This window comes from Heptranchias perlo, chromosome 2 (genome assembly GCF_035084215.1).
Source record: "Heptranchias perlo isolate sHepPer1 chromosome 2, sHepPer1.hap1, whole genome shotgun sequence".
Lineage (NCBI taxonomy): Eukaryota > Metazoa > Chordata > Chondrichthyes > Hexanchiformes > Hexanchidae > Heptranchias > Heptranchias perlo.
In genome coordinates, this window is record NC_090326.1 from 45,867,636 (window position 1) to 45,883,317 (window position 15,682).

Genomic DNA, 15,682 nt, shown 5'->3' on the forward strand with positions numbered 1-15,682 from the left:
AAAGTAGTTGATAGAAGGTTTAGAGGGGAGCTGAGGGGAAATTTTTTCATCCAGAGGGTGGTAGGAGTCTGGAACTCACTGCCTGAAAGGGTGGTAGAGGTAGAAACCCTCAACTCATTTTAAAAGTACCTGAATGTGCACCTGAAGTGCCGTGACCTACAAGACTACGGACCAAGTGCTGGAAAGTGGGATTAGGCTGGTTGGTTCACCTTTGGCCGGCGCGGACACAATGGGCCGAATGGTCACCTCCTGTGCCATAAATTTTCTATGATTCTATATATTCTGGATGTCCAGAGGCTGGGCAGCAGTTGCATGAGAAAAAAAGTATCTGGAGACTTGGAGAAGGTGGGGAGATAATTTTTTTTAAATGTAGAAAGGATTGTATAAATCATGTAAAAGTCACTAAAGAAATTGAAATAAATAATTTTCTTGTACCCTTTACCCTCACTAGTGCAAAGCACCTACTGTATGTGCTACAAGGTTGGGTGTAGTTAACACAAAGGAAGAATGTCAAAAGACATTAATAAACTTGCAGGATGGGCGTGTAATTGGCAAATGAGTTTCAATATAGATAAGCGTGAATGTACATTTTGGTGAGAAGAATAAGGAGGCCACAAACTGCTTGGATAAGAGTCTAAATGGGGTAGGAGAGCAGAGGGTTCTGGGGGTGCAGATACACAAATCATTAAAAGTAGCGACACAGGTTAATAAGGCCATTTTTTTTTTAAAAAGCAAACCAAGCACTGGGGTTCTTTTCTAGAGGGATTGAATTGAAAAGCAGGAAAGTTATGTTAAACTTGTGTAGAACCTTGGTTGGGCCACACTTGGGGTATTGTGCACAGTTCTGGTCTCCCTATGACAGGATACAGAGGCACTGGAGAAGGTGCAAAAAAGATTTACTAGGATGGTGCAAAAAAGATTTATTAGGATGACACCAGAACTGACAGGTTATATCTATCAGGAAAGATTGAGCAGACTGTGGCTCTATTCTCTAGGAAAGAGAACACTGAGGAGTGACCCGATAGAGGTCTTTAGGATTATGAAAGGGTTTGATAGGGTAGACGTAGAGAAAATGGGTGCTAAATTGGGCCATGTACCGCCTATTGTTTCGGTGCTACAAGGCCTCTCCGACATCCAAGATGGCCTCTTGGATGTGCACGCTCGTTTCCAGCATAACATGCGCCAGATGCCGCCTTGGTATAGGAGTTGGCACAGATAACAAACGCTGGAATCATGTAAAGTAGGGAGAAAATGGCTTCAATCAGTGTGCAATGCTGATTTAAAGTGATGGACACCATTTTGGCACTTAACGCTCAACTCAACGCACAGTCTTTTCCCCGACCATCTGAATGTGTCTTAGAATGCCTGGAGGACCCCCCACCAGCGCTATTTAAAGGGACCATGCAGGATTTACAGGTTAGTGGATGGATTATTGCTTCTGGCTGCCGAGACATTTGTAACTATTTTTGGAGGTCTCCTAGACTTCAATACTAGGATGCGGGGACATAGCCTAACATTTAGAGCCAGGACGTGAAGGAGTGAAGTTAGGAAATGCTTTTACACGCAAAGGGTGGGAGATGTTTGGAATGCTCTTCTGCAGATGACAGTTGATGCTAGCTCACTTGTGAATGTTAAATCTGAGATTGATAGATTTCTGTGAACCAAGGGTATGTGGAGTTAGGTCACAGGTCCATCATGATCTCATTGAATGGCAGAACAGGCTCGACAGGCTAAATGCCACTTGATGCCTCCTGATATGCGCCCACCTTCTCCTGCAAGAAAGCGGGACGTGTGTCTGGGTGATGTGCCTGTCATGGTTGAATAGCTGTCAGTATGTGTGGCCCGTGAGTTGTGGGTGGGCGGCTTGAAACAGTGGTAATGTGTAAGAGTGAGAGGAAGCATCTGGTTGGAAGAGTTGAGTACTGATGGAGTGAGTTTGTTGGTATGTGGGCGATGGGGGGTGTAGTGCGTGGTGCAGTTGGTAGGAGACGCCACTTGACAGTTGACCTCACTCACCTTGACCACTCAAGTCAAAGCATTGAACTTCTTCCTGCACTGCATCCATGTTCATGATGCTGTGCGCCTGGCATTGACTTCGACCCTCGCTGCCTCCCACTGCCTTTTGGAAGGCCTCTTGCCACCGCCCCCCCCCCCCCCCCACTGGCATGCAGATTGGAGGATGTAGGATTTAGTAGTGCGCAATGTTTATTCAATGTTTTAACAAAACTCATCAGTGTGTAAACATAGAGATGGGACCTGCATCTGTGTTTTACGTGTGCAATGTCTGATCTCTGTTCAGACTCCGTGCAGACAGTAGACTGTTATTTTCAGCAAATAACAGGTACCAGCTACCTTTGAGAGTTCTAAGAAACATCCTCCCTTTAAGAAATTGAGCTCCCCCTGGTGGTGGAAAATGCGAATTGCATTGATTCCACGTGCAAGGCCCGGAATGGAACACTGATTGCAGGTGAGTCCTGGGATGGGCTGAAACTTGCGTCCTGTCTGCATGGGGGTCATTGGACGCGGGGTAATAGCACGTCATGTTACCTGCGCCCAAGAACGGCCCCTATCCAATTTTTTCCCCCCAATGTTTCCACTTGTGGGGGAGACCAGAACTAGGGGCCATAAATTGTCACTAATAAATCAAATAGGGAATTCAGGAGGAGAATCTTTACCCAGAGAGTGGTTAGAATATTGAACTCGCTACCACAAGGAGTAGTTGAGGCGACTATCATAGATGTATTTAAGGGGAAGCCAGATTAACACATGAGGGAAGAAGGAATAAAAGGATATGCTGATAGGGTTAGATGAAGGAGCGAGGATGCTCATGTGGAGCATAAACACTGGCATGGACCTATTTGGCCGAATGGCCTGTTTCTCTGCTGTACATCCTATGTAAATAGCATTAATAACAAAAAAAAATAGATGCATTAAAGGAGAAGCTAGATAAGCGCACAAGGGAGAAAGTAATAGAAGGATGTGTTGATAGGGTTAGATGAAGTAGGGAGGGAGGAGGCTCATGTGGAGCATAAATGCTGGCACAGACCAGTTGGGCCAAATGGCCTGTTTCTGTGCTGTAGACTCGATGTAACACGATGAATCTGTGACACCCTTAAAATTAAGGACACCTATTACAGTGCCACTGACCCATCTGGTACTAGAGGCAATATAATGGGTATGCTTATAGGGGAACAGTTCCCATGAAAGTTTTTGATGAAACGCACACCTCGTACAAAATTTAATGGATGCACATTTCGAAATGAATAGAATGAAATGCTACATGTAACCAGTGTGAAATGATTTCATCTCCACTCAGTTTCCTGTGGGCATTCAATATTCAGATTAAGGCACATCGTAACGGACTGAAAGGAGTCTCTAGCCACTGTTGACCTAGGAGTGATTAATGCTAACACTACGAATGGAAAATTAGAAACTTTTCCGTTCCCCATCACAAAGATCCCTCACCTTGATGAGCAGAAAAAGTGCAAAAGGCCATAATAATTTGGTCCCCCCCCCCCCAAAAAAAATCTGTCTTGTCCTCATAAAACCTTTGTGTCTAATTCTAAAAATGTGCTCCTCTCACTTAATGCACTTCAAAGCTGTGGCATCTTTTTACCAAAGTTTGACTTTCCATTTTTTAAAATTCGTTCACGAGATGTGGACATCACTGGCAAGGCCAGCATTTATTGCCCATCCCTATTTGCCCTTGAGAAGGTGGTGGTGAGCCGCCGCCTTGAACTGCTGCAGTCCGTGTGGTGAAGGTTCTCCCCACAGTGCTGTTAGGTAGGGAGTTCCAGGATTTTGACCCAGCGATATATTTCCAAGTCGGGATGGTGTGTGACTTGGAGGGGAACGTGCAGGTGGTGTTGGTCCCATGTGCCTGCTGCCCTTGTCCTTCTAGGTGGTAGAGGTCGTGGGTTTGGGAGGTGCTGTCGAAGAAGCCTTGGCGAGTTGCTGCATTGCATCCTGTGGATGGTACACACTGCAGCCACTGTGCGCCGGTGGTGAAGGGAGTGAATGTTTAGGTGGTGGATGGGGTGCTAATCAAGCAGGCTGCTTTGTCCTGGATGGTGTCGAGCTTCTTGAGTGTTGTTGGAGCTGCACTCATCCAAGCAAGTGGAGAGTATTCCATCACACTCCTGACTTGTGCCTTGGAGATGGTGGAAAGGCTTTGGGGAGTCAGGAGGTGAGTCACTCGCCACAGAATACCCAGCTTCTGACCTGCTCTTGTAGCCACATTATTTATGTGGCTGGTCCAGTTAAGTTTCTGGTCAATGGTTACCCCCAGGATGTTGATTGTGGGGGATTCAGCGATGATAATGTCGTTGAATGTCAAGGGGAGGTGGTTAAATTCTCTCGTTGGAGACGGTCATTGCCTGGCGCGAATGTTACTTGCCACTTATGAGCCCAAGCCTGGATGTTGTCCAGGTCTTGCTGCATGCAGGCACGGACTGCTTCATTATCTGAGGAGTTGCAAATGGAACTGAACACTGTGCAATCATCAGCGAATATCCCCACTTCTGACCTTATGATGGAGGGAAGGTCATTGATGAAGCAGCTGAAGATGGTTGGGCCTAGGACACTGCCCTGAGGAACTCCTGCAGCAATGTCCTGGGGCTGAGCTGATTGGCCTCCAACAACCACTACCATCTTCCTTTGTGCTTGGTATGACTCTAGCCACTGGAGAGTTTTCCCCCTGATTCTCATTGACTTCAATTTTACTAGGGCTCCTTGATGCCACACTCGGTCAAATGCTGCCTTGATGTCGAGGGCAGTTAATCTCACCTCACCTCTGGAATTCAGCTCTTTCGTCCATGTTTGGTCTGGAGCCGTGTGGTCCTGGCGGAACCCAAACTGAGCATTGGTGAGTAAGTGCCGCTTGATAGCACTGTCAACGACACCTTCCATCACTTTGCTGATGATTGAGAGTAGACTGATGGGACGGTAATTGGCCGGATTGGATTTGTCCTGCTTATTGTGGACAGGACATACCTGGGCAATTTTTCACATTGTTGGGTAGATGCCAGTGTTGTAGCTGTACTGGAACAGTTTGGCTAGAGGCGCGGCTCGTTCTGGAGCACAAGTCTTCAGCACTACAGTTGGGATGTTGTCGGGGCCCATAGCCTTTGCTGTATCTATTGCACTCAGCCATTTCTCGATATCACGTGGAGTGAATCGAATTGGCTGAAGACTGGCTTCTGTGATGGTGGGGATATCGGGAGGAGGCCGAGATGGATCATCTACTCAGCACTTCTGGCTGAAGATGGTTGCAAACGCTTCAGCCTTGTCTTTTGCACTCACGTGCTGGTCTGTGCCATTGTTAAGGATGGGGATGTTTACAGAGCCTCCTCCTCCCGGTAGTTGTTTAACTGTCCACCACCATTCACGATTGGATGTGGCAGGACTGCAGGGTTAACTCTGCCAGAGATGTGTCCTCACTCATGCAAATCTAAGAGGTCTCGGATGCTTTTATTGTTCTAGGATATTTCACAGTATAAAGGGTTGAAGTATAAAGTATAATTCCACAACAAAGTAATTGCCTCTAATCAAACAGGAATTTTTAGCTTTGTGTAGGTGGGTGGTGTTTTTGTTTCAATGAACTTTGACTCTAAAATGTGCAACTGACTTTACATTCTTTACAAATCTGCTTTTCAACATTGTGACTTTTGGATAAGATGTTCCAGCTTGAACATTTTAAAGACTGCTCTCGAGCTAAAAGCAACTCTCCGCTCCTCTTTCTCCCTCCCCCCCCCCCCCCCCCCACTTTAAATTATATTTTTAAATATTCACTGTCTCGGGTCCCTATCCTATCTGCTTCTAGCGAGCCTGCATTCTAGTGGAGTTGCGTGTTACTAATATCTACACATGTTTCAACTTGTCAGAGAATTTCTATTTCCCCTTTATTGAGAACCTTCATGATTGTTGAAAGCTGAAAATGTTGTCCATTTTGAAACACACCTGACATTCCATTGGCGTGGGTGTGAACCTGACCAGCTTCCACACAATAATTTTGTTATTTGTAAATGACATGTTTGCCCTGTGGCAGGATTGAATCACGCACAGGCCAGTGACTGCAAAGTCTAATCAACCCTTCGGCATCACTTACACTTTCAAATTTCATTCTTGAGTGAATCTGATATCAATTCAATGCCAGACTTAGATAAGTAATACAAACCTGTCACCTCAGCTGCATACAAAGACTCATGCCTACAGCCACACATTTTATACTGCACTAACTATGTGCTGTATACCAACCTCTAGGTCATTAATATATATCAAGAATAGCAGTGGTCTGAACACCGACCCCTGGGGGCAGTACTGCACGCTTCCCTCCAGTTTGAAAAACAACCATTCACCACTACTCCCTACTTTCTGTACCTTTCTTATCCAAATTCTTATCCTCGCAGCTACTGCCCCTTTAATCCCATGGGCTTCAATTTTGCTAACCAGTCTTTTATGTGGTACTTTATCAAACTCCTTTTGAAAGTCCATATACACAACAACCGCACTACCCCCATTAACACTCTCCGTTACTTCATCAAAGAACTTGATCAAGTTAGTCAAACGCTATTTGCCATTAACAAATCCGTGCTGGCTTTCATTTATTAGCCCATATTTTTCTAAGTGCCAATTAATTTTGTCCCGGATTATTGTGTCTCAAAGTTTCCCCACCACTGATGTTAGGCTGACTGGCCAATAGTTGCTGGGTTTATCCTTCTCTCCTTTTTTGAACAGGGGTTTAACGTTTGCAATCTTCCAGTCCTGGTACCACTCCTATATCTAAGGTGGATTGGAAGATTGTGGTCAGAGCCTCCACAATTTCCATCCTTTCTTGCCTCAGCAATCTAGGATGCATCCATCCGGACCAGGTGACTTTTCTACTTCGAGCGCTGCCAACTGTTTAAGTACCTCTTTATTTTTACCCCTATCCAATTTCTCTACTACCACCTCCTTTACTGTGACATTGGCAGCAACCTCTGCTTTATTGAAGACAGATGAAAAGTACTTATTTAGTACCTCAGCCATGCCCTCTGCCTCCACAAGAAGATCTCCTTTTTGGCCCCAAATAGGCCCCACCCTTCCTTTGACTACCCTTTTTGCCATTTATATGTTTGTAAAAGACTTTTGGGTTACCTTTTATGTTACCTGCTAATCTATTCTCATACATTCTCTTTGCCCCTCATTTCTTTTTTCAATTCTCCTCTGTACTTTTTGTATTCAGCTTGGTTCTCTACTGAATTATGAACCTGACATTAATCATAAGCCTCCTTTTTCTGTTTCATTTTAATCCAAATCTATAGTCATCCTGGGGAGCTCTAGCTTTGAATGCCCTTCGTTTTCCCCTCATGGGAATGTGTCTAGTCTAATCAAACAGTCTCTTTTGAAGGCCTTGCATTGTTCATTCACTGATTTACCTGCCAATCTTTGATTCCAATTTGCCAGGGCCAGATCCCTTTTCAACTCACTGAAATTAGCCCTCTTCCAGTTGAGTATTTTCACATTTGATTTTTCCTTGTCCTTTTCCATAACTACTCTAAACCTGATGATGATGTGATCACTGTTTCCCGTATGCTCCCCCACTGAAACATGCTCCCCTTGCCCCACTTCTATCCCCAGAACTAGATCCAGCACTGTTTCCTTCCTCATTGGGCTGGAAACATACTGATCAAGAAAGTTCTCTTGAACATATTTCAGGAATTCCTCCCCCTCTTTGCCCTTTACATTATTACTATCCCAGTCTATATTAGGATAATTGAAGTAATTCATTATCGCTACTGTAAAGTTCTTTCTTCTTTCTGCAATTTGCTCCTCTAACTCGTTCCCACTATTTCATGGACAAACATAATTGTTGGAGCAGAATTTGCCTGCAACTTACTGTCATTGCCTCGGGCTACGATCGTGGTGACGTTATTACTGCATTGTAGCTCCCCTTTTTAGTTCAGTAGATAAATGCAGACCAGATCTGGAAAATCTAAATGTAATCCCCACCCTATGCTGAGTGGGTGCAGCAATTTGCCTCAGTCCCCTGGATTTAGGGAGGGTTAGAATCAGCCAGGTGTTCACTGTTGGTGTTGTATTGACCCCTGCTGTGAAGTGTGTGTATGGGTTGGGATGGATGAGGACAGTGCCAGATTTGGCTGTGATGCCCTAAGGTTGAATAATCTGATATTCACTGTCTAGTTTACCAAATGAAGAATGGCAAAGTACTAGAGGTTGGAACTGTCTTCCAGTGTGAATTAACATTGGATGGGAAGAAAATTGTGTGTGGGGTTGGGGGGGGATGGGCGTGGAGGAGGGGGGAGTACGAGTGTGTATAATATGTGTTGTGTATCCATGTCTCGGTTCAACTGCAAGGTATAAGAACTGGATTTTCTGTGGTATTTTCAGAATCTGCATACGGTTTTAATAATAGGTGGAGTGGCAGCAGAATTCAAGGACAAGTGCTAGCATGACATCAGAAGTCCCATGGTTGCTGGTTAACTGTTAAATTCCATGTAGCTGTCAACCTATTCTTAAATAAATGATAACGGGAGCTTGAAGTGCTTCTGGGCACCTGCAATGCTACAGATTGATGTGGTCTGAGCAGGACATTGGCTAAGGAAACCAGGAGCTCTGTTGGGAAAGCCATAGAGGGAAGCTCTGAAGACGAGTTGAAGAACTGCAGAGGAAACACATTTGAAAAGAGTATTAATACCAAGGGTATCTTTGGGGATCCGAGTTCATTTGGCTGATATTAGAAACCTGAACATATAAGCCTGGAAGTGGTGATGAGATGTAAATGTTTCAGTAACAAAAGCTGTCTCCCATCTCTCTCTTAACAGATCAACAACAAAGTCTGCGGCTCAGTAAACATGCCCCAACACGTGGTCAAGAATGCAGAAAGAGTGCAGGAGCTGATCCTTCAAAGTGAACTGGGGATCAGACAGCTACAGGGACGGGCCATCAAGAAAGCCATCCTGTCTCCCAGGACCGCCCTCATCAATTTTCTAGTGGAAGAATGAAGAGAGTTACAGAGCTGTTTACATCTTTAATTATTTTGTTGTCTTGGGCGTATGCTTTAAAGTGAAGCCCAGTGATTCTTGCCACAAGCATGAAATTAATCATTATTTTAAACAATGAAAGGAGCCCAAGAGCTGTGCCCTGAAGCTCCCGGTGAGATTGAGTTTATGGCTTGGGTTCAGCTGTTACTTGCTCCAGCTCTTTCCTCTGGTTTGCTAACCTTCGATTAGATCGAGAGCCACAAGGAAGTTAGACATTCCATCTCCATAAAGGAATGCTGTTGATAGTGACATTGATCATTCGATCCTCCAAGCTGGAGCAAAGGATGAGTGATAGAAAATGGCCTGCAACGATGAACAGGAGACTAAATAATTAAGTTATTGGGTCATGAAATCAAAGCATTTTTGCCCCTTCATGGTGCAAAATTAGAGATTGTTTCCAGGCCAACATTCTCCAATTTTTATGTTTCAATCATCTTCAATTATTTTGTAAAATTAATAAATTTCACATTAAATGCAATAAAATACTAGGAGTTATTTTTAATAGCAAAGTAATGAAATAATAATTGAGGGAATTGCATTTTACTAAAAATGCAATTTAATGCCATGATTACTCTTGCACCAGTCAGAAGATAAGCAAAAGAATTAGGTTGTTAAAAGGAACAAAACCAAAATTATTACCCAAACTACAATAGCCCCAAACTAAGAAGAGACAGAACTTTGCAGTGACCATTTGCTTGATCTGTCAATTGAGTAAGTTCTAATAATCCTATATTAGAACTTAAGTATTGTTTGATTTTGTTTCTTTGGGTTCTGACCTAGCAGCTTGTACTTTGCTTGGTTACAGTAGTAGAGTGGGTAAGTGGGTCATGCTCACAATGTTTGGATGACAGCTTACAAGTTCATTGCATCCTGCAACACAATCTTCACAACATGAAATGGTGACATGGTCAAGAAAGTGTTTGTGCTCATTTTCCTCTGATAATGAGATACCAACAATTCAGCACAAGTTGATTTTTCTTCATAAAGATGACTGCAGTACTTCAAGTTGTTTATTTTTAGTATTTCCTCCGAGTTCTTCACTAGCATTGACTTGTTGATGCACAGTAATAGCTGTTATAAATTTCTCCTCGGAAAAGCCTAAAGTTTTACACAGTTTGGTTTTCCTTCCTTTTCCCCCTCTCCCCTACCCTCGCACCCAAAGCTGGCTCCATGCTTATTTCTGTAAACCTGCAAAATTGCCACAAAGCCTATATCACCATTGAAAATAACCTGGGCTGTGCTGAGGATCTTGAGTAAGACGGGGCGGCACTAAGCTTTTAAGTAGAGCAATCTGTAGTCTGCAAATTGGGCTGAAATGTAAAAGCTGAAAGAAACAGTCTGAGTGGAGTGAGGGTTTTGAACACACTCCATGACCTACAGCAGGAAATCTACACTATGTGGTTTTTATCACTTCAATACTCCAGCATTTAAGCATTGGCACGACCTGCACACGGGTGATAAACATAGCAAGGCCTAAAAGCCAGTATTCCTTTTGATGGCTAACCCCAAGATCTGACTTTTTAAAAATGAAAGGAAAGTGCGCAGCATTTTTGTGGAGCGGGTCCTGGATATTTTAGGTGGTCTTTCTTTCTCGAGGTTTTATTTTGTTCAGAAGCAGTCATCGGGATGGTCAAATCCCATCAAAAAATGTTTTCAGAAATCACCATGCCTCGCCATACTGCATCCGCCACACATTGGTGGAGTCTCACCTAGCTTGACAGGCTCTGGGAAGTCACATTCTGAGCACACACGAAAATGTCATCACAACATGCGGCTAGCTGGTTCCATACTTAGTATACTCTGTATAGTATAAAGCCCACGATTTGAAGCCAAACAGAAACTAACCACTGAGGTCAAAGCTTATTTCTCAGTTGCAAATGCCAAGCTACTGTTTTTACATTAAAACATTTTCCACGAATGATGTGAGGCATCCTTTTTAATACCAGCATTGCTCACAGAAGCATGATTGTGATGTTCAGCTGCTAGCCTGACCTATCCCTTTACAACCATTGTGCAAGTACTCCCTGCCAGGAAGTGATCTAAAAGGTAAAACCAGAAAACTAGCAACTTGTAAACTCTTGAGTTCAACAGCAACTGTTTGTAAGTTTCTGGTGCCAGGTCACGAGATTTTTTTGTCGATTTGTTTTGAATCTGTAACAAAATGTAACATTTTGGAGCATGACAGACACATGCCAGACTTGAGACACTTATTCATATTATTACTGGTGGATTTTCCTTGTGGACATCTTTTGTTGTTTGTGGTTTTAACAGGATCATTATACCATGTAATGAACATGGTATAACATAGGAACTCATTGGGCAGCAAATTGTATTTGCATATGTCAGAACCCAACTAAATGGATGTATTTTCAATTAATATTCACAAAACATCAAACAGTCTAGATTTAAATCAAATATTTCCTTAGAATCTGTAATATAAATTATGGATTTGTTTCAGCTAATGTTGTTTAGATAGCTGTCACTTTAAAACTCAGTCATTGTGCAAAGGGAGTTTAGCAGCCACCTAAAGCCTATTCTAGACACAAAAGGCATCAAGGGATATGGGGAGAGAGCGGGAATATGGTATTGAGATAGAGGATCAGCCATGATCATATTGAATGGCAGAGCAGGCTCGAAGGGCCGACTGGCCTACACCTGCTCCTATTTTCTATGTTTCTGTTTATTCCAATGCAGAAAAAAAGACTTTCAGGGACTTCAGGACATCCCAAAGTGCTTTACAGCCAATAAAGTACTTTTGAAGTGTAGTCACTGTTGTAATGTAGGAAACACGGCAGCCAATTTGGACTTAGCAAGGTCCCACAAACAGCAATGTGATAATGACCAGATAATCGTTTTAGTGATGTTGGTTGAGGGATAAACATTGACCAGGACAATAGGGAGAAATCCCCTGCTCTTCGAAATAGTGCCATGGGATCTTTTACGTTTACTCAAGAGGGCAGATGGGTTTACATCTCATCCAACTGCAGCACTACAATACTGGAGTGTCGGCTTAGATTTTGTACTCAAGGTTCTGGCGTGGGACTTGAACCCACAACCTTCTGCTTCCGGAGGCGAGAGTGCTACCACTGAGCCACAGCTAATACCTCTAATTAATGTTGCAAAGTATATTATAAGCTTCCTGTTAATAGGTTTTAAAGGGAGCCCAATGCAAAAGTTTCAAATATACACAAACTTCTTAATTGGTTCAATTTCTATTTGGCTGATGGCTCCTTTTTAAATTTGAGTGGCTCAATATTTAAAGTCCTGGATATAAGAGAAAACTTTGGTTGACTGACAGGTGAAAGTTAAATTGAAGGCATTGGGCAGTTGGAATATCCTATGAGAAAGGCAGCTAGTTGGAGAATCTCAGGAGGAACAGAATAGAGAGGTTTATATTCCTGAAAGATATAGAAGAAACACAATATATTTTAAAAGCCATTTATAAAAGATTAGTTTTTAGAGCTGTGATCTTTTTATTATTTTGTCTATTTGAGTTAGATAAAAGAATACCGACTGTAAATATACAACTATCATAATCTAGATTATTCACTTCTTCATTGTTTAATGAATTTATTTGATATTTTAAACTTAAAAACGTCTGCTGATTTTGAAGACTAGATGGGAGGCACACTATGGAGTTCAGTACCTAAAAACAATTACCTAGCCAGATTTGCTGTTCATTTAGCCAGCAGCATTGCTGAAAGGTTTCCTTGATCTTGAGGCAAGAATAGACACTCCAAAAGGTTTGGGACTTGGAACTGACTCATGAGAGTAAAGTAGGAGAGACAAAATAATCCAGGGAGAGCGACACAAAAGTGTAACAGAACCAATATGCACTGCAGAAAAGTGGAAAATAATTGCTATAAAATGTAAAAATTATTGGATTTTATTGTATATTGAGATATATATATATATATATGTATGTATGTATATATAAAATGAAAATTCTACAAATATAAATAAGTTTGGGATAATTAATTTTGCAATTATAAAAATAAAGGGAAGAACAAAAAGAATAGGTATGTTGAGATAAATTAAGGTGTTGTGGAAGAAAAGCTCAAGAATATTTTAATCTTTGTCTTAATTAGGATTAAAGGTATTTAAAAATTGCCTGAATGTTAGTTCTTGGAGAGAATTAAATTTCTTCTACCTTGCAACAAAAAAAACATAATTAGTAAGGAAATGGCTGAAGATTTGTAGAGTTTAAATTGTTTGGACAAGGGAATTTTGCATACTGGAAAGTGCTCATTAGTTTTGGGAGCAGACCAGAAGCAGCCAACATTATGATGCTGGGGCTTTTTTCTCTGTTGGAGGCACTTTTTTTTTTAATGTGCGGTGTCTGGAGTGCGATGTCTGAAGTTCTGATACACCATTTTAAAATAGTATTACTAGCCAACCTGCCATGGAATTGCTCTTTGTAAGTCAGAGGATGTGCTAGGAACATTATACCGTATAAAGGGAATGTAATATTCTCTTGCTAACATTTAGGTGTTGGCCCCTTAAGGGCTAGAAAATCTAATTACTGATAAGTAAATACAGGGTGAATTAATATATCATTTAAGAGGCTGCTATTTTTTTTTTAAAAAGTGCAATACAGAAATTTGAGTATGACAGAGAAGTATAGTTGAATGATACGGGGGGAGGTTTGCTCCAATCGAGTGACTATTTGTTATACACTGAGCATAAGGCAATCTCTGCACAGCCCTCTGTGAATGACATTCAATCTGTTGCAGAGAGATTTAGGGAAAGAGGCTGTGATGACTCGCCTTGTGACTTTTTCCCCCATTCTTCACTTTGCCATGGAGGGAATTGCAAGCATGAACTTGTGCTACTTCTGCCTACCACAGCATATTTGTTCATTAACTTGCTGCATTACATCAATTTCAGAACCCTTCTGTAAGCACGGCACTGCATTCTCTGTGCCTTATCTCTCCTGATCCTCCTCCGACCCCTCTGCAGCCTTTCACATGGTCGACCACACTATCCTTCGATGCCTGTCTTCCGGTGTCCAGCTCAGTGGGAATGCCGTGGCTTAGTTCTACTCTTACCTATCCGATTGTAGCCACGGCATCTCTACTAATGGCTTCTCTTTGAAAAATTCCATCCTCACCACTGACTCAATTCCCTTCCTGGACACTCATGCTGAACTGGACTCGTAACCTTGGCATTCTATTGAGCTGAGTTTCCAACTCTGTACTCTCTCCATTACAAAGACCTCTGTAATAGCACCCATGCTCTGAAATTCCCTTCCTAAACCCCTCCACCTCCCACTCCTCCTATAAGATCCTCAACATCTATCTCTTTGATCAAGCTCTTGGATCACTTTTCCTAATATCTCCTCCTTTGCCTCGTTGTCCACTTATTCTTTATGAAGCACTTTTTTTTACATTAATGGTATATAAATGCAAGTTGTTCCTGCCAACTGACCTTGCATGCCTGCAATGGATTAAAAATACAGCAAGAATTACAAGTGTAAATGCATTAAAAGGTTGATGAGCTGTATACATGTTTTAAGTAATCAGACATTTAAAATCTTCACTTCTGTTTCAATATAATTTGAATTCTCGCTTTGGATTACAGCATTGAAATTAATTTTCTTCTATCAATTTACTGAGCATTTCACATGCATAGTTTTTACAAGTGAATGTAATTTGATGTCAGCAACAAAAATTCTATTTAGGATTTTATCTAATGAACTTAATCCCCATCATTGTATCTGCTTGGAATGGAAATCCACTCTTTCCAGTCTCATAGATACTAGCCAAAGTTTGCAGGTTTTTTTCCAACCGAGACTCCACCTGGTAATGGGTATGCACTTCACAAATTGTGATTTTCAAAAAAAAACGAAGATTACAATTGTGCTTATAACAAGGGCATGATTGAAATATCCAGCTATTTGGGGCCCGATTTCAAAAAGGCAGGCCTGACAATGTTAAGGAGAGAGCAAATCAATGAAATTGAGTTGGTTTCCAAGGGCTATTGTAAAGTCAACAAAATATGCAGATTGCTCAGGTAGGGTGTGGTTTTTAAAGCACTGGTGTTTTAGTAATGACATCTGGTAACTCTGAAATCCTGTTGTGTTTACCACGTACTCCCAACATGAAAGTCAGTGTATAAAATAAACCATATTTGTGCATCAAACTAACAGTTTGTTTTTTGAGCTTTTATTTAATTATTATGTAAAGAAGGCTCATTGACATCATTAACAAGTCACATGTACAGGCCACATAGGTATATTTGTGAGAAATTGAGCCATAGAACCACCCACAAGAGTTGTTTCCTTAATTTATTAAACCAACTGGAAATATATTCAAAAAAAAAGTGCAGCAGCCAGCATTTATAATGACATTTCTGTCTCAAAACACAAATGCTTTCCGATAATTTTTTAATTTAATCCTTGTTTTCCTTTTCGTCTGATCTGATTGCAATGAGCACCACTCCCTTTAGCCTAGCATGTGATGTGCTGTTAAAAAAAGATCTCCTTCACATAAGAGAGAAAAGGACATTTTGAGATCAGAATATGAGATTAAACAGAATGGGGATGAATTTCATTTTTTTATTTGTTCATGGGACGTGGGCGTCGCTGGCAAGGCCAGCATTCATTGCCCGTCCCTAATTGCCCTTGAGAAGGTGGTGGTGAG

The 15,682-nt window shown here is 41.9% G+C and overlaps 1 protein-coding gene across 1 annotated transcript in view; it reads left to right on the forward strand.

The window, feature by feature from the left end:
* The window catches only part of lars2 (leucyl-tRNA synthetase 2, mitochondrial), a 100,862-nt gene extending 85,676 nt beyond the window's left edge, over positions 1–15,186 (forward strand). The window contains exon 21 of the mRNA XM_068001831.1: positions 8,823–15,186. Coding sequence (XP_067857932.1) covers positions 8,823–9,002 — 180 coding nt within the window. The 3' untranslated portion in view covers positions 9,003–15,186. The remainder of the gene's footprint in view (positions 1–8,822) is intronic.
* The last annotated feature ends 496 nt before the right edge of the window (positions 15,187–15,682 follow it).